The 19,199-nt window shown below is 44.0% G+C and overlaps 1 protein-coding gene across 3 annotated transcripts in view; it reads right to left on the bottom strand.

The window, feature by feature from the left end:
- Positions 1–19,199, bottom strand: part of USP44 (ubiquitin specific peptidase 44) — a 181,501-nt gene that overhangs the window by 127,597 nt on the left and 34,705 nt on the right. For all 3 annotated transcript variants that reach the window (XM_069229094.1, XM_069229093.1, XM_069229092.1), the window contains exon 3: positions 7,352–7,550. In XM_069229094.1, the coding sequence (XP_069085195.1) occupies positions 7,352–7,550 (199 nt within the window). The remainder of the gene's footprint in view (positions 1–7,351; positions 7,551–19,199) is intronic.

Genomic DNA, 19,199 nt, shown 5'->3' with positions numbered 1-19,199 from the left:
AGGACACCTCTAAGAAAGATTAGCTGACCAATTTTTGTAATATTACTGTTGGTTGTGGATGCCAAATCTTTAATCTCATATTCATATTAAAGTGGAGCAAAGAAAATAGAGGAGGGGTGCTGTGAAATAAAAACCGACTCCCCAACTTTTGCTATTTTTAGGTGTTCTATGTAGCCCTGAAGGTGGACATCTGAACGTATTCAATACCATGAAAACATACAGTAACATTTTACTGTGGCTACTAGCCTTCCGACCACAGTATAATGTGACTACACAACATAAAGACTGCTCACTGTTTAGGACCAGTTAAACTGTTCAGAGCCCGTATTTTTAAATAGTTAATAACATAATCTATTAAACAATCATTTGCAATGCAACAGGCCTCACATTTGCAAAAGTTAGCGCTATTGGCATTGTAAATGACAACGTCTTTTACCTATGCGTTTTGGTTTTGAGTGGGTGGATGGATGGGGTATGTAGAATTGTGGGTAGTACTGGAATTGTTAGTTGTGGAATTGTGTGTAGTGTAATTATGTGGCATGGTGGATAGAGGTGGGAGCTGCACAGAATCTATAATAAACGCATTGATCCACTTTTTTTTTCTCCACATCCATAGACTTTACGTGTGACTTTAAAATGGCTAAAGGCAGAAAACATGTTAAGTGCCAAGATAAATACAGACTTTTAAGGCATCTTCCAATGTTTGGACTTTTGTGTGTTAGGAAGTTTGAAAATGACTAGACTACTGTAATGTGTAAACCTTCTTACACCAGGGTGGGGGAGGGACTGCAGGGACATCTAAAACCAGACGGCAGCGTGAGAGGTACTGTAGGTGTGTGTATAACTTCAGATAGCAGGGTGGCGAGCGAGTAACTTAAGGGATGTATGTGTCTTGTGCACAGCGGTGGTGGGTTGAAACTGCAGGAACATGTTGTAGGAAGTTGGCTCTGTATGCACTATTTCAAAGTAAGGAATAGTATGCACAGAGTCCAAGGGTTCCCCTTAGAGGTAAGATAGTGGCAAAAAGAGAATACTAATGCCCTATTTTGTGGTAGTGTGGTCGAGCAGTAGGCTTATCAAAGGAGTAGCGTTAAGCATTTGTTGTACACACACAAGCAATAAATGAGGAACACACACTCTGAGACAATTCCAGGCCAATAGGTTTTTGTATAGAAAAATATATTTTCTTAATTTATTTTAAGAACCACAGGTTCAAATTTTACATGTAATACTTCAAATGAAAGGTATTGCAGGTAAGTACTGTAGGAACTTTGAATAATCACAATAGCATATATACTTTTCAAATCAATCACATATAGCTATTTTAAAACTAGACACTTGGTGCAATTTTCAACAGTTCCTGGGGGAAATAAGTATTTGTTAGTTCTTGCAGGTAAGTAAACCACCTACGGGGTTCAAGTTTGGGTCCAAGGTAGCCCACCGTTGGGGGTTCAGAGCAACCCCAAAGTTACCACACCAGCAGCTCAGGGCCGGTCAGGTGCAGAGTTCAAAGTGGTGCCCAAAACACATAGGCTTCAATGGAGAAGGGGGTGCCCCGGTTCCAGTCTGCCAGCAGGTAAGTACACGCGTCTTCGGAGGGCAGACCAGGGGGGTTTTGTAGGGCATCCGGGGGGGGGGGGGGCACAAGTTAGCACAGAAAGTACACTCTCAGCAGCACGGGGGGTCCGGGTGCAGTGTGCAAACACACGTCGGGTTTCCAATGGAAATCAATGGGAGACCAAGGGGTCTCTTCAGCGATGCAGGCAGGCAAGGGGGGGCTCCTCTGGGTAGCCACCACCTGGGCAAGGGAGAGGGCCTCCTGGGGGTCACTCCTGCACTGGAGTTCCGATCTTTCAGGTCCTGGGGGTTGCGGGTGCAGTGTCTTTTCCAGGCATCGGGATCTGGGAGTCAGGCAGTCGCGGTCAGGGGGAGCCTCGGGATTCCCTCTGCAGGCGTCGCTGTGGGGGCTCAGGGGGGGGGGGGGGGGCAACTCTGGCTACTCACGGTCTCGTAGTCGCCGGGGAGTCCTCCCTGAAGTGTTTGTTCTCCACAAGTCGAGTCGGGGGCGTCGGGTGCAGTGTTGCAAGTCTCACGCATCCGGCGGGAAACAGTCGTTTTAAAGTTGCTCCTTTGTTACAAAGTTGCAGTCTTTGGTGAACAGAGCCGCTGTCCTCGGGAGTTCTTGGTCCTTCTAGATGCAGGGCAGTCCTCTGGGGATTCAGAGGTCGCTGGTCCCTGGGGAAAGCGTCGCTGGAGCAGTGTCTTTAGAAGTGGGGAGACAAGCCGGTAGAGCTGGGGCCAAAGCAGTTGGTGTCTCCGTCTTCTCTGCAGGGTTTTTCAGCTTAGCAGTCCTCTTCTTCTTAGGTTGCAGGAATCTGAGTTCCTAGGTTCTGGGGAGCCCATAAATACTGAATTTAGGGGTGTGTTTAGGTCTGGGAGGGCAGTAGCCAATGGCTACTGTCCTTTAGGGTGGCTACACCCTCTTTGTGCCTCCTCCCTGAGGGGAGGGGGGGCACATCCCTATTCCTATTGGGGGAATCATCCATCTGCAAGATGGAGGATTTCTAAAAGTCAGAGTCACCTCAGCTCAGGACACCTTAGGGGCTGTCCTGACTGGCCAGTGACGACTCCTTGTTTTTCTCATTATCTCTCCTGGACTTGCCGCCAAAAGTGGGGGCTGTGTCCAGGGGGCGGGCATCTCCACTAGCTGGAGTGCCCTGGGGCATTGTAACACAAAGCTTGAGCCTTTGAAGCTCACTGCTAGGTGTTACAGTTCCTGCAGGGGGGAGGTGTGAAGCACCTCCACCCAGAGCAGGCTTTGTTTCTGTCCTCAGAGAGCACAAAGGCTCTCACCGCATGGGGTCAGAAACTCGTCTCTCAGCAGCAGGCTGGCAGTGACCAGTCAGTCCTGCACTGAAGAATTGGGTAAAATACAGGGGGCATCTCTAAGATGCCCTCTGTGTGCATTTTTTAATAAATCCAACACTGGCATCAGTGTGGGTTTATTATTCTGAGAAGTTTGATACTAAACTTCCCAGTATTCAGTGTAGCCATTATGGAGCTGTGGAGTTCGATTTTGACAGACTCCCAGAGCATATACTCTTATGGCTACCCTGCACTTACAATGTCTAAGGTTTTGCTTAGACACTGTAGGGGCATAGTGCTCATGCACCTATGCCCTCACCTGTGGTATAGTGCACCCTGCCTTAGGGCTGTAAGGCCTGTTAGAGGGGTGACTTACCTATGCCATAGGCAGTGTGAGGTTGGCATGGCACCCCGAGGGGAGTGCCATGTCGACTTAGTCATTTTCTCCCCACCAGCACACACAAGCTGGCAAGCAGTGTGTCTGTGCTGAGTGAGGGGTCCCTAGGGTGGCATAAGACATCCTGCAGCCCTTAGAGACCTTCCCTGGCATCAGGGCCCTTGGTACCAGTTACAAGGGACTTACCTGGATGCCAGGGTTGTGCCAATTGTGGAGACAATGGTACATTTTAGGTTAAAGAACACTGGTGCTGGAGCCTGGTTAGCAGGGTCCCAGCACACTTCTCAGTCGAGTCAGCATCAGTATCAGGCAAAAAGTGGGGGGTAACTGCAACAGGGAGCCATTTCTTTACACATGTAGCTTCTCAGAGCAGTGAGGGTGTATGCAAAAGACTGAGCTGCTTTTGAAGGCAGTGTGGTAGAGTGTAGGACTATGTGTGACCTGAGCAATGTGGTGGGGTGAGACTACAGGATTGCTTGTAACTGAACGTAATGTGTTTAACTGGATACCAATGAAATATGGATTATATGCATGTGTTTAGTTTGTGCATCCCTCCGTTTGTCTGGTTATGGGTTTGAGAGTAAGATAGGCATTTACAAGCACTACAAATCCTAATTTCTTTTTAAAATATGACTTTACTCTTTTTCTCTCTCTTCAAGTGCAAAACTTAGATGATATATTTCTAATGTAATTATCAGCTTTTTATTGAACGAAAGTGGTGCTTGTAGACTCCCACAGAGTAGACACGGAGCAATCCCTAAACTGAAGAGGAGTTCTAAAACCTAAGTAGTAAACACAGAATAAAAAGTGTGCACAAGTAGGCTTGTTTCTGTCAAGTGCAGCACAGTGGTGTAGCAAGGACACCATGGGTCCTGGTGCAAGAACGGAAAGCTTCCCTTTTGACTGCTGTTGGAGTAGTAAAATACACCAGGTATTATGACTCAATGCCCCCCCTAACCCCTCCGAGCTCTGGGCCCAGATGCCACTGAACCGGCGGCACCAATGGTAGCCATGTCGGTAGTGCATCATTGTATGAACTAGAGTATTTTAGTTTGAGACCTATATGGGCTGTTGATAGTAAAATGGACTTTCGGCGCTTCCATGCAAGAAAATTATTTGCTGACCAAGATTTCAATTAAGCAATAATGAATATTCATTACTTTTTTCAGACACCGTTCTATTCTTTATATACATATATATATATACACACATACATACATACATACATACACACACACACACACACACCCCCCCCCTCTCTCTCTAGGACACCTTTTGTATTAATATGAATTAAAAATGACAATACCAAGCTAACTGTAGTCATATAATGTGGCTCACAATTGCCATATAATTCCATTGGCCTGATAAATCAACATTGCTTTTCAGCATGTATTTCTCCATGTATTGACGCGTAGAAAGGGCCAAATTATGCCTGTCCATTTCACCCTCAAAACATCACAACCCCATTTCTACTTTTGCGGAAGAATGCTGCTTGCACACGGCCAGACATGGTCAGTATTTTTAAACTCCATCCCCAATTGGAAGGTATGGTGGAGTTTCAGCAGACAGTCAATCAACAAACAAGTGCGGTAGAAAAGTGCCATGCATGCTTCGAAGGGGGCAGGAGATATAGATGCGTTACTCACCGTCGGCAGGTTGAGAAAGTGAAATTCACAGCGGAAAGTATGGCGGTGTACTGCACCAAGCTTCCTTCAAAGTGATGCTTTAAGACACAGAAAACACTATCTCCTCATTCTTGAAAAACCTGTCATAGCAGCCTGGCCTTACTGGCATTTTTACTTACCGTGGGATTGGCCAAGCTGTAATAAATAACGTGTGGGGTTAGGTGGACAATTTATTTCTCCCAAAACAGACACCAGTGTTGACTTTTCCTGCAGGGATTATGAAAATTATTTGGTGAGGCTCATCAGCATGTAAATGGAGCATATCAGCTAGTGTTGTTTAAACCACGAGCCCATGCTGGTAGCAGAATGTGCTCTTATGCATACAAAAAAAGATTTGCTTTTGTGAGTGTGCATAAAATGTGTGCACCATTATTAAATCTAACAATAATGTGTACAAGATACAGGCATGCCTCTAGCCAACGTAAAGGTACGCGCAGTGGGGATTATTAGCAAAAATATTCAGCAGTATGTAAAAATGTACTCCTGTTATTTATTTATTTATGTTTTTTACTTACTTTTACACAGTGGTCGAGCGCCTTGTATTCGACAGTCAAACAGCGAGCTCTTAATGCGTCAAGGGCATGTGACATGCAGACACAAAAGAAAACAAGCAGTGATGAGACGGGAGCCACGGCCTGGGGAGATTATACGGGTGTGCTTTGTAAATAAAGAATGCTGCACTGGGGGTGAACGAGAAAAGCCGGCATTTGTAAAAAGCCGGCATTTGTAAAAAGCCGGCATTTGTAAAAAGCCGGCATTTGTAAAAAGCCGGCATTTGTAAACTAGGTGCAGACAAAATAAAACAAGCAGTGACGAGGTGGGGGCACCACATGGGGAGATAAAGTGAACGGGAAGCAGCAACAGGCATGCTTTGCAAACAAAGAAAAAAAGTAGTTCGGAAACACAGAAGCTAATTAGAACAGGTGGAGTGATATTGTAGTTGGTCACTGCTCTCGGAAGGAATAAACCCTGCCAGAGGCATGATAAATGCACGCCATAAACAAATAGAAAGGCAGGATAGAGCAGTGACAAAAACGCTAGCAAATAGCAAGCTTAGGGGAGGGCTTGAAGCCCATATACTGAATACAGCATGTCTTGCAACAGCGCATGCACGCTGCCTAGGCTCTACCTAAAAATTACAAGAAAATACAGAAGGTTGCAATAAAAAGTGTCATGTGGCGCAGGAGATCAATGCCACTGCCCTCAAATTATACGTGGCATCAGTGCAGCTTTCCTTCTTCCTCATTCAGCAGGGAGTTTCCCCTCCATCACCATATTTTTACTGAATATGAAGGGGGACAAGGCAGAATTAGAAGATAACCTGCTGGCACAGGATTTCTACTTAATATTGCCACCATGGCACATAAGCAGAAAATCTCAAACCCTATACTCTTGAAGCCCCTAGATTGATTCCTCCTTGTGCAGCACTACCAACCAGCCAGCTTCACTCTTGTGACACCATGAACATTGCAGAACAAAGATTGTTGTTTGCCATTAATGGCCGCTGGGTATCTGTCTCCTACATCTTAACTTTCTATGCCCTTCTTGTCCTCAATTCTGTGACTAAATGCATATTCTACTAAACAAAACTTACTGTTATTATTGTATACCTGTTAGTTCTGGTACTGTAGTTCATGCTAATGCTGCCTCCACACTCCTGCACGAACTCCTGTCGCTCTACAAGATAGAGCTTTACGGTAGAATACACATGCTAAATGATAACATCAAATCAGAAGTATCCAACTTCCCATGAAACAAACAGCATAAGAAATCAAAGCAGGTACGGTGTTCTCATCGGGTAGGAGCAGTATACATCTTGGAATCTGACTGTTACGTCTACTTTATTAATTATACTTGGTGAGAAAGCAGACATGAAATAAACTCAACGTAGCAGCCTAGACATACCAGCGCGCACACGTTTAGTGTAGAGCAGTGGTTCCCAACCCTTTGACTTCTGTGGACCACCATTTTATCATTACTGGAACCCAGGGACCCCCACTGAATCATTATTGGAAATGGGGGACCCCCCCCAATGAGTCATTACTGAAAGCTGGGGATCTAAACCGTTAATACTTAATTTACGGAGCTGTCGCGGACCCCCAGCGGTCCCTGGACCACTGCTGTACAGCAAAGCAAGACTGGCAATGCTACTTTGGGGCGGGGGTTCATGGCAAGGAGGGAATAAATATAAATAAAATAATTACAAAAAAAACAAAAATTGGTGGGGGGGGGGGGGGGCATGATGCACAGCTCTCTCAATCAACAAGAAAACGTCACAACAGTTAAGAACTATGAAAATAAGTATTCCCTAAATGTTAGTTCTCTTGCATGTTAAGGAACTTAAGCTGTGTACTTGGATATGTGTACAAAAACATATGCACTTGTACATACTGCCTTTACTCACTGTTGCACAGATCACAGGCATATATCTTTCCTTCCAAAGCTTCAGTCTCCGTGAACTTGGCCAGCATCTCGGTAAGTAAGCATGGATGCAAGGATGCAGTATCCTTTCCGCTGCAGTGATACCGTTCAGGAAATTCAAGAGATAAGTCCCAGAAGGGTTCCACTGTATTAGATTTGTTGTCACACGCAAGACATGTCACCTGATAACACAAAAGTTTATTTTTTATTAAAGACCACATGTAACAACAACAACAAAAACTATCTTGTTAATATTGTATAAATAACAGCATTATGTTTTCATCTGTGAAGTGTCAATTCTAGATGAACTGTAGAAAATCAAGCATATGATAAAGTACGTGACAATTTAGTAAAGGAAGTTTTGTCAAGCACTGGAGAAAATTGGGGTCAATGTTTAAAAAGCGCCTCGTCAGGGGTTGTAAGTGATATACACACAAAAGTCTAACATGTGCAGTTATGTGCACCACAGGCAACCATACAATAGACTATTGGCAGCTGTGCATGGTGTTAAGGGTGCGAACTTGATTGCAACCTACTGTAGCATTAGGCTTATTCAATTTGTTTTTAGGATGTTTGTACAGCACACTTACACTCCTGGTTAGAGCCTCTTAGTGTTAAATACCTTATATACCTTCTATTAGAATCCAATAAAGGAAACAGACCATATGATCAATGCGCATAAAGCCTGGATTCAAGCAGCTTCATGAACTTAAAGAACATCGATTTAGCTCCTCTTGAAAATGAATTTCAAAAGGTGGGCCCCAGTTCCTGAAGAGATGTATCTCCCCAGTTCTGTAGTTTAATCTATTCACTGCAGAGGACGGCCTGGAGCTGTCCTCAGTCACGATGAGCAAGTGCTGAGGACAGCTCCAGGGCAGTCGTGGCACCGACCCCTGTTGGCACTCCCCCGCCCCAAAAATATTTTATCCATAGGGGTGGCAGCGGAAGTGCTCCCTTCTGCTGCCATCTCCAAACTCCCTCCCCGCAAGTAATCTGATGACAACAGCGTGCACATGGCAAATACTGCTGGGGATGTGCTGAATGCCACTTGTTTCCAGTGCAGTAATCCACTACCCTAGACCACCAAGGCAAATTTCTTGGTTTTGGGAGGGGGGGGGGGGGGGGGGGGGGGGGGGGAAGGGGGGGGGGGGGGGACACTATGAGCAAGGGTCCTTCTCCTGGGGTGGAGGGGTTGGGGCATTTCAGGGGCAATTAATCCATGTGTTCAGCGCCCTGGGGTAGTTCTACCATTTTTTACCCCCACCCGATATGCACCCTTCCCCTCCTTAAGTATTGCTGTCTCTGGCAAGTGAATGGTATCGTTTGAGTATATAGGTCTTTGCGCACTTTGTACTGATTGACTTCATTTCCACATTACTATATGCCAGTAGTTTTACTTTGTCCGATACAGTCAAAGTTTGTTTATTACTTATTTTACACAGTGCTGGTTTTTGTTTACTTATTTTTGCGATACTTTTCTTAGTAAGGATTACTGCAGACTGCAGGATAACCGCTCAGCAGGTTGTTGGCTTGCTTTTCGAATCTTCCTCTGACTTGGTTCTGAGACTGATTCCTGCATCTGAGGGAGAGGAGGATGTCCAAAATTCTAGGAGTGAATTTTCTGTCTGAAAGGAGTTGTCCTATGATGCAGCCACTATCAGTGCGGAGAAAGTGCCTCTTTTAGAGGTGGACACATATGCCGATAGTGCAGCAAGAGGAATCTGGATTGCAGCCTGGGGCTGAAAGGTTTCCTACTACAGGGAGTGCAGAATTATTAGGCAAGTTGTATTTTTGAGGATTAATTTCATTATTGAACAACAACCATGTTCTCAATGAACCCAAAAAACTCATTAATATCAAAGCTGAATATTTTTGGAAGTAGTTTTTAGTTTGTTTTTAGTTTTAGTTATGTTAGGGGGATATCTGTGTGTGCAGGTGACTATTACTGTGCATAATTATTAGGCAACTTAACAAAAAAAATATATATACCCATTTCAATTATTTATTATTACCAGTGAAACCAATATAACATCTCAACATTCACAAATATACATTTCTGACATTCAAAAACAAAACAAAAACAAATCAGTGACCAATATAGCCACCTTTCTTTGCAAGGACACTCAAAAGCCTGCCATCCATGGATTCTGTCAGTGTTTTGATCTGTTCACCATCAACATTGCGTGCAGCAGCAATCACAGCCTCCCAGACACTGTTCAGAGAGGTGTACTGTTTTCCCTCCTTGTAAATCTCACATTTGATGATGGACCACAGGTTCTCAATGGGGTTCAGATCAGGTGAACAAGGAGGCCATGTCATTAGATTTCCTTCTTTTATACCCTTTCTTGCCAGCCACGCTGTGGAGTACTTGGACGCGTGTGATGGAGCATTGTCCTGCATGAAAATCATGTTTTTCTTGAAGGATGCAGACTTCTTCCTGTACCACTGCTTGAAGAAGGTGTCTTCCAGGAACTGGCAGTAGGACTGGGAGTTGAGCTTGACTCCATCCTCAACCCGAAAAGGCCCCACAAGCTCATCTTTGATGATACCAGCCCAAACCAGTACTCCACCTCCACCTTGCTGGCGTCTGAGTCGGACTGGAGCTCTCTGCCCTTTACCAATCCAGCCACGGGCCCATCCATCTGGCCCATCAAGACTCACTCTCCTTTCATCAGTCCATAAAACCTTAGAAAAATCAGTCTTGAGATATTTATTGGCCCAGTCTTGACGTTTCAGCTTGTGTGTCTTGTTCAGTGGTGGTCGTCTTTCAGCCTTTCTTACCTTGGCCATGTCTCTGAGTATTGCACACCTTGTGCTTTTGGGCACTCCAGTGATGTTGCAGCTCTGAAATATGGCCAAACTGGTGGCAAGTGGCATCGTGGCAGCTGCACGCTTGACTTTTCTCAGTTCATGGGCAGTTATTTTGCGCCTTGGTTTTTCCACACGCTTCTTGCGACCCTGTTGACTATTTTGAATGAAACGCTTGATTGTTCGATGATCACGCTTCAGAAGCTTTGCAATTTTAAGAGTGCTGCATCCCTCTGCAAGATATCTCACTATTTTTGACTTTTCGGAGCCTGTCAAGTCCTTCTTTTGACCCATTTTGCCAAAGGAAAGGAAGTTGCCTAATAATTATGCACACCTGATATAGGGTGTGGATGTCATTAGACCACACCCCTTCTCATTACAGAGATGCACATCACCTAATATGCTTAATTGGTAGTAGGCTTTCGAGCCTATACAGCTTGGAGTAAGACAACATGCATAAAGAGGATGATGTGGTCAAAATACTCATTTGCCTAATAATTCTGCACTCCCTGTAGAAGTGCTGAACTCTGGGTTGCCCCAAACACAGTACAGCCTTTGTCACCTGCCTTCAATAGTGTTGCAGGAATGTAGAGTCACTCATGAAAACGGTTTGCCTATACATTTCTTTCAGATGTTTATGGACAGTGTATTTTTGGAAGAGATTGCTTACCAGACTAATTTGTATGCTGAACTGTTTTTGAGGGACCCGGTAGACTCTCACAAATCTGGATGAGTTGAAGTTCTGGAGTTCAACTGTTTTGAGGGGACTGATAAGGAAGCAGTCTTTATAGTTTTCTACTATTCAACTGCTATATTTCCTGCAACCAGGAGTCGTGATTGGTATTTGCTTCTGTTTTGGATGCTGCATTTTGTTGATAATGCTTCAGCACTTCCACAGCATCACCCAGATTGTGACTGTCTTTTTAAGATTCGGCCTGTCCTTGATCATTTTGTAGATCACTTTCCAGAGATCTATGTTCTAGGGAAAGGAATTGCTGTGGATGAGTCTTTGGTCCTGTTCATGGGTCATTTGTTTTTTAGGCAAGTTGCATACTGTATGGCCCTTTGGCGCTTTAGGTTCTTGTGGCAGACTAGTGTCTGCAAATCCTGGTCTACCCATCAAGTGGTTTTCATGAGAGGCAAGGTTGAGACATTCAACACCTTTCTCTCTTCTAAAAACCACTATTTGTGATGCAGTTTGTACAGTGTGAGAGCCCACTTTCACACACCCTTAACTCCTGGATACTTAAAAGCCATCACGTTGTTTTGATCTACTCAACTTGCACATCTGACAACTAAGTCGCACTGATATACGCTAATCCTTGACTTTACAATAATCAATTGCCAACCCTCCATTATGGAGTTACAGCCTTGTGAGGTAGGGCCCCAGTTAGCCTGAATTCAATGAAAACTTTCAGGCTGACCTTTGGCTCTTCTATTTTACCAGTAAATGACAAATTAAACTAGAGTTTAGGTTGCAGCAGCCATCACTTAAAATGTTAAATATCTTGGTTTGTTTTTACTCAATGGGTCATGCTAGTGAAAGTACTTTGTGATCAATAATTTAGCATGAGTTATCAGGGAAGCATAAACCATGTCCCATGGTCAGACAACTATAAAATGACTGAATACTTCACAATTAGAACACTTATGGAAAGCTTCAACGAATTTGGCTTACTCCAAAAAGATTGCTAAGAAAAAAACAGGGTAATGCCTTGCTGTTTCTTCGAGACATGGAAGCTTATAGTAACAGCATTTGCAATGCAATAGGCCTTGCATTTAGAGCTATTGGCATTGTAAATTCATAACTGGACTTTTGCCACACAAACTGGTCAACCATGTCACATAATTTGGTCCTCTTTGCCACATAATTCTAGTGGCTTTGCATATAACTAAAGCACTTCAATTTACCTTCTTCCTCTAGCTGTAGCGTAAAAATTAGAATACTGCCATTTAGCATCTCAATTTAAATCTGCCATGCTAATTAAAACAGCAAACCACTCACCAACCCACCATCAGACTTGCTAGCTGACTAAAACGCCAGGGGAAGGCTAAGAGTAGAAATATTAACGAACAACATTATAACATTTTGTGTGAGAATACAAAGTACTGTGTGGCTTAGAATAGTGTGGTGTGGTTTTGAGTAGTGGAATTACATAGCATGGTGTGCAGTGGAATTATGTAGATAGTAATTATGTGCCATGGAGTGTGGAGTGCAATTATGTGTACTAGTATTTTGTGTAGTTTAATTATGTGGTGTAGTGTTGAATTGTGTGACATGATGTGGAATTGTGTGGTTTGGCTGTATGTAGTGTGTTGTGTAACTGTGTTGCTGAGCTGAAATGTGGTTTGTTGAATTATGTGGTGTGGAATAGAAATGTGTGGAGTTGAATTGTGTGGTGTGGAACTGTGTGGCATGGTGTGCAGTGTACTTTTGTGGATTGAGCAAAAGGAACCACTGCACATCCAAATAATGTCTTTTATTCTTCCATATAGTTTATTCGTTGTAACATCCGCCAAAGTGTTCAATGTGAAGACAGCCGACACGTGTTTCGTCGTGATAACGACTTTTTCAAGGCATACTGATATAACGTATGGTACTCAATATAGGTCATTTATGTCCACGATCTATTAATCAGAGAGAGGAATCCTTTCGTATGTGAAGATACTTCATGTTTAGTTCATAGGTGCAATTTCGAATTAAATCAATAGCTGCATCCAGACCATAATAAGTCCGTCCATCAGTCCGTGTACGCGTATTTGTTTCACAGCATATATTTACTGCACTATTTACATGCTGTGAAACAAATACGCGTGCTAAAAAGATACAATCATTGATTCTTGTGTATGAAGACTCATTTCAAACTTTTAAAAAGTGATAATGTTATTGTATATGTTGGATTTTTTGTTTTGGTCTTGTTTTAATAAGATAAATATTGGCTATTTTTCCAACATTGGTGTGGAATACTTTTGTGGCGTTTTCACTGTGTATATGTACAAGAACTTTACAAATTGCCTCTGAGATAAGCCTGACCGATCGTGCCGAGCTACCAAGGGAGTCAGAAGGTTTATCTTAGCTGGGAGACTCCATCACTAAAGGGTCCCTTCTGGACCGGGTGAAAACCACTGCAAACTAGGGACCCCCATTTCTAACAGCAACCAACAAGTATTTAGGTTTTGTGAAGAGAGGCAGCTTCTACTGCAGTGGCCACAGTTGTTCATGTCGTGGTGCATCTGTGGTCACTGCTGTACTTCATGATTTGCTCACAACTATTGGAGCAAAGAGTGGATGTTGTGGTCACAGTATGTGATGCTGATGTGCCCCTTCTGTGGTAGAAGCTATTATCGCAGCCAAAGTGGGTGCTTTAGTTTATGCAGAGGTCCCTACAGAGATGGCAGCTGCAGTAACTGCTGTAGTACTTGCCATCTGTAATTGCTACTGAAGCAGTGAATGTTTCTGCTGCAGTAGCCGTTTTGATTTTGTTGGTGTCAGCTGCTGCGTTGTGGTGGCAGCCATTTATGCTTTTGTCCCTGTCGTGATGGGATGTATGGTTCCTTGCTGTGGTCCCTGCTCTGCTGGCAGTTGTTGCCCCTGCCTAGGTAGTATCTATGGTCACTGGAGTCATGATAATATTGCTGCTGTAGTGCCAAATGTGCCTACAGATGTGGTTGATGCTGCCATCCCTTGTCTTGGCTGTGCTTACAATTGTGGTTGCTGCTATTGCCCATTTATTGAGAAAAGCTGGGGCTACAACAAGAGTCCCTGTTGTGTTTAAAACTGTGGAACAAGGGGTCATCACTGCTATGGTCCATGCTGTGCTTGCAACTTCTGGTGCAGCTAGATGTACTGTGGTGGTGGTTACAACTGTAGTGGCTCCTCTTGCAGCTGTGGTCCAAACTGTCGATGAAAATGACTCAGGCTTCTGTGGCAACAATGTTTGATGTGGTATTCTCCAGAGATTATAGCTGTGGTCACACCTCTGATCCCTGCTGTGGAGTCAGTTTGATGCATTCCAGTGATCTTCCACAGTCATTGTAGAGGAGTGGTTCCCAAACTTCGTTGACCTGTGGCTCCCTTGACCTATTGATCGTTGGCCATGGCTCCCCATTATGTTACTTTTATTTGCCATGTGGGGGGCGATGTAAGCCCGGCCTCAGGAGCACTTCCATTATTCTCCCTGAAAATAACAGAGGTGAAGCCGATGAAGGTAGTATACACAAGACACGGGCATTGAATCAGCCCTCTCCATCTATTGGTCTGTTCAAGTGTCGTTGCCATAACATACAACAAAACATAATTGTTCAACCCAATTCATCCATTTGGTATCTTGCAATGTGATCACATTTTGCCTGATCACATGTGCATAGCCATTAGAATTGGGGTCTTTAGTTGGCAGTGGCTTGTACCCTGTCCAAGTAGGGACCCTCACTCTAGTCAGGGTACGGGAGTAACACACCTCAGATAACCCCTGCTCACCCCCTCGGTAGCTTGGCACAAGCAGTCAGGCTTATATCAGAGGCAATGTGTAAAGTATTTGCATAGACACACACAGTAACAAAGTGAAAACACATCAAAAGGAATTCACACCAGTGGTGAAAAATAGTCAATACTTATCTAAATCAAACAAGACCAAAACCAACAAAAATCCAACATACACAAGCAAGGATATGACTTTTTAGAGTAAAATGTTTTAATCTACAGAAATCAATGGATGCATTGTTTTAGCACAAAGTACCTGGCATGCGTGAAAAATAATGCCACACAGGTGAGCGTGCGTTAGAAAAGCAAGCAATGCTCAGATTCCTTGCTCTCACGGTAGAGCATGAGTCGATTCTTTCTCTGTTGTGTAAGCGATGAGTGTTTCAGCACTAGCAGCCTCTGGGCCGTTCTGGTGATGCTGAAGATTTTGACGCCAGGGATGATGCATCGAAAATCAGGACACGCAGCAGCAATGAATCCGCGCTGAGCTGGCGATGTCGATTTCACCGGCAATGCATCTATTTTTCAGGCAAGGTGCAGGCGCTGCGTCGATTTTTCTGCCTCTCGGCTCCGGTGTATGGATTTTCTCTCTGGTTCTCCCAGCTTCTCCTTCCAGGGGCCCAGGGTCTAGATGTGGCACCACTCGGCAAGTCATGGGATCTCAGCAAGAGAGCCTAGGTGCTAGTATATTAAGTCTGTGATGTCCCTGAGACTTCTTAACAGGAAGCAAAGCAAACTGAGTCCAAGCCCTTGGGGAATCTTCAGAAGCAGGATGCACTGCAAAGTCCAGCCTTTGTACTCTTTAAAGTAGAAGCAGCAACTGCAGGCCAACCCAGCAAAGCACACACCGCAAACAGTCAGTACTCCTCTTCCAGCTCTTCTCCTTGGCAGAGGTTCCTCTTGATCCAGAAGTGTTCTAAAAATCGGGGGTGTTGGGTCCACTACTCATACTCATTTCTGCCACTGAAGTAAGCAAACTTCAAAGGAAAGTCTCTGTTGTTCAGAAGATCCTGCCTTGCCCAGTCACACTTTAGGGGGTTGGCACCTGCATTGTGCGAGGACAGGCACAGCCCCTTGCAGGTGCTGGTGTCCGCTATTTCCTCTCAACTCTAGCCCAGGAAGACTCATCAGGATAGGCAGGACACACATCAGCTCCCTTTGTGTCACTGTCTAGAGGGAATTCACAAACAGCCCAACTGTTAATCTGACCCAGACGTGGATTCCGCAGGCAGAGAATGGTTAACCAAGAAAATGCTGACTTTCTAAAAGTGGCATTTTCAAACTGACAATCTAAAAAACAACTTTATCAAAAAAAGTATTTTTAAATTGTGGATTCAGAGAACCCAAACTCCTTATCTCTATCTGCTCCTAATCGGAAACTGCACTTATAAGATAGTTAAAGGCTGTCCATATGTTAACCTATGGGAGAGATAGGCCATGCAATAGTGAAAAACATACTTGGCAGCATTTCACTATCAGGACATGTAAAACACACCACTACATGTCCTACCTTTTAAATACACTGCACTCTGCCCATGGGGCTACCTAGGGCCTACCTAAGGGGTGGCTTACATAAAGTTAAAGGGATGTTTTGGACCTGGCGAGTGAGTACACTTGCCAGGTCGAATTGGCAGTGCAAGACTGCACACACAGATACTGCAGTGGCAGGTCTGAGATTTTTACAGGGCTACTCGTGTGGATAGCACAATCAGGGCTCCAGGCCCACTAGTAGCATTTGAATTACAGGCCGTGGGAACCACCAGTGCACTTTACTAGGGACGTACTAGTAAATCAAATATGCCAATGAGGGATAACCAATCATAATCCCAATTTACACAGGGAGCACTTGCACTTGCACTTTAGCACTGGTCAGCAGTGGTAAAGTCCCCAGGGTACCGGAAAACCAGCAAAAACAAAGTCAAGTAGAGTAAAAAATAAAGGAAGCAGAGGCAAAAAGACAGGGGAAACTACACCAAGGACGGCAGGTCTAACTGAGCCCTTTGTAGTCCTGATGCCCCAGGGCCCAACCTACTATGGATCCTGAGAAAATAGGCTAAGTACCCCTTCAACACTTGACTCTCAGTGGCAGCGTGGGTCAAGTTGTCTAAAGCTTCTCAGGGTCAGGGAAGGTGTACACACACACACACACACACACACACACACACACACACACACACACACACACACACACACACACACACACACACACACACACACACACACACACACACACACACACACACACACACACACACACACACACACACACACACACACACACACACAGGAGGGTGAACACACTCAACACGCTGAGTAGCAGTAATAAATGATTGCCCAGTCAAATACTTTTTATGAAAAAAAAAAGTAATTTTTGCATATAAACAGAGCACAGAAGCAGCAATCTTTACAGCAGACTCAGCTAGCATACGGGGTCACCGACTTGGCTCCACACGGGCTACAGCCCGATTAGCATTGCAGCAATTTTCACAGCAGCCCTCATAGTACCAGAATGAGTGTCAGCATCATCTCCATCTTGCATGGGGTCCTAAAATAGTTTGGAGTCTTCAAAAAATATACAGTCGATCTTCCATTAAGCGTTGTGCATCCAGCTTATATCCGTAAACAGGAACAAGGAGCTCTGTTAGAGATAAAGGATCTGATGCCAATGGCAGGTCTGGCAGCTATAATTACATCCATAATAATGAGGACTGTGAAGGTTGGGCCAATGCTTATATAACAGGCAGCGTGAACAGTGAAAGGGAGGGGGGAGGAGAAGAGGGGAGCACGGGTTATGGCAGTGGCACTGGGGGTGGGAACCAGCATTGGAATCAGAGTTGGAGATATGGATGTTAAGTGAAGTAACAGGGCGAAGGCAGCAAGGATAAAGCCTGCCAGCTATTAATGTCCCAAAGGTGAAACTCATGGGGCCCAAAGGCCCTCCATAGGGGACTATGGCACTGCAAAAAAATAATAATAACAACCACCACCACGGTATTCGCAAATGGAGCATGGCCTATTACAGGTGTCAAAAACTGAGTATTGTTGACAGGATTAAGGCCTGGGTGATGGCACCTCAAGAGTCGGTGGTTTGAGGACCAGCCCTTCATGTGAAGGAGCTGTGGCCTCGGATCCTCTGGAGTGAGATTGGTGAGTTCCAGCTCAGTCGTGGAGTCCTGTGGCACCACATAACGCTTTGGTAAGTAAAATTTCGAAGGCTGGTGTTGCTGAGAGTCGCGACATCCCTTATTATGTTTTCTCCTAGATAACCAACAACCGTGGTGACTGGGTCTGGATTTCTGTCTGGCTCAACAAACCTCTAGAAGTTTCACTTGGGGGTGGATGCTTCTACTTAATTCACATGACCTTGCGTTGTGGTGTACATATGGGTGCATGATGGGCATTTGTCCATCACAGAACCTGCAAGGTTTTAAACCTGAACGTTTTAGAGGGGAAATATTTACACCACACCAAAAGAAATTTAACAAGAACGAAAAATCAGGTGGCATTCCCCGACAAAGGCAAGATCCGGGCATGCATCAATGTGTTAACAAAAGCAACTGATGTCAGGGAGCCAGTGGGGACACTATACAGTTCCATTGCATTTCTGGCACAGAGACTGTACCAGCACCCCATACAACCATGGAGAACTATTAAAAAGTTTCTAGATTCAGTCCGATGTCACAGATATATAAAATGTTAGTAGAAGTGTCCAAGAGAATAGAAAACAAAGAGGGAGAGAATTAAACACCATGTCTACTCAGCCCACAACCTACACAAAAAACATATGACAAAACCATAATGTATTCAAACATCATGCAAGCTGCCCACTGAGGCCAAATAGAGATGTTTGACAATAGCTCCAAAAGCACTTAGGAAGTAATTTCCTTAGTTAATACGGTTTAAAGGAGGTAAACAAAACCCACCATGCATCAACAAAAATTATAATGGTTGTGGTCCAAAAACAAGTTGATCTCTAAATAACTTTTCTCTCTAAGCTGCCAAATGCAGACTAACAATTAGTCATTTAGTTGCATGCTGGCAACTATGTTATGATTTTCTATTTATCCATTAGATCTTCAAATATGTCACGGTTTTGTAAAGTTTAATAAATCTGGATCGCTACAGGACTTAGCTCAAACTAACTTTAGAATTAAAAAGATCTGTAGTCTTCAATTTCCCTGGCTTTCGACAAGGATCCTTTGGATGCCAAAAAAATCCATGTTACTTAGACCATATTTGTCTTGGATTTTAAAAAACATTACATTTCTGATTTTTCAGTTATGCCACAAAGGCATTTGCAGCAAATGTTTGATATTAGAGTTAAAAATTAAGTATCAACATTGCTGAATAAATAAGCTTTATGATTTGGCCTCTCTCAAGCCCAGATAGAAACTAAAGGCACACCCAAAAAAATATATGCATGGACAAGCAGTTCTGATAGTAGGCAGACAAGACAACTGCTGTCACTGCAGACTTTGAGTAACCAGGAGAAACCTTGTTTGGCAAAAAATACATCTGAAACTTGTATTAACTTGGATTTTGA

This window comes from Pleurodeles waltl, chromosome 4_1 (genome assembly GCF_031143425.1).
Source record: "Pleurodeles waltl isolate 20211129_DDA chromosome 4_1, aPleWal1.hap1.20221129, whole genome shotgun sequence".
Classification (NCBI taxonomy): Eukaryota; Metazoa; Chordata; class Amphibia; order Caudata; family Salamandridae; genus Pleurodeles; species Pleurodeles waltl.
This window is presented reverse-complemented; position numbering and strand designations above follow the sequence as displayed.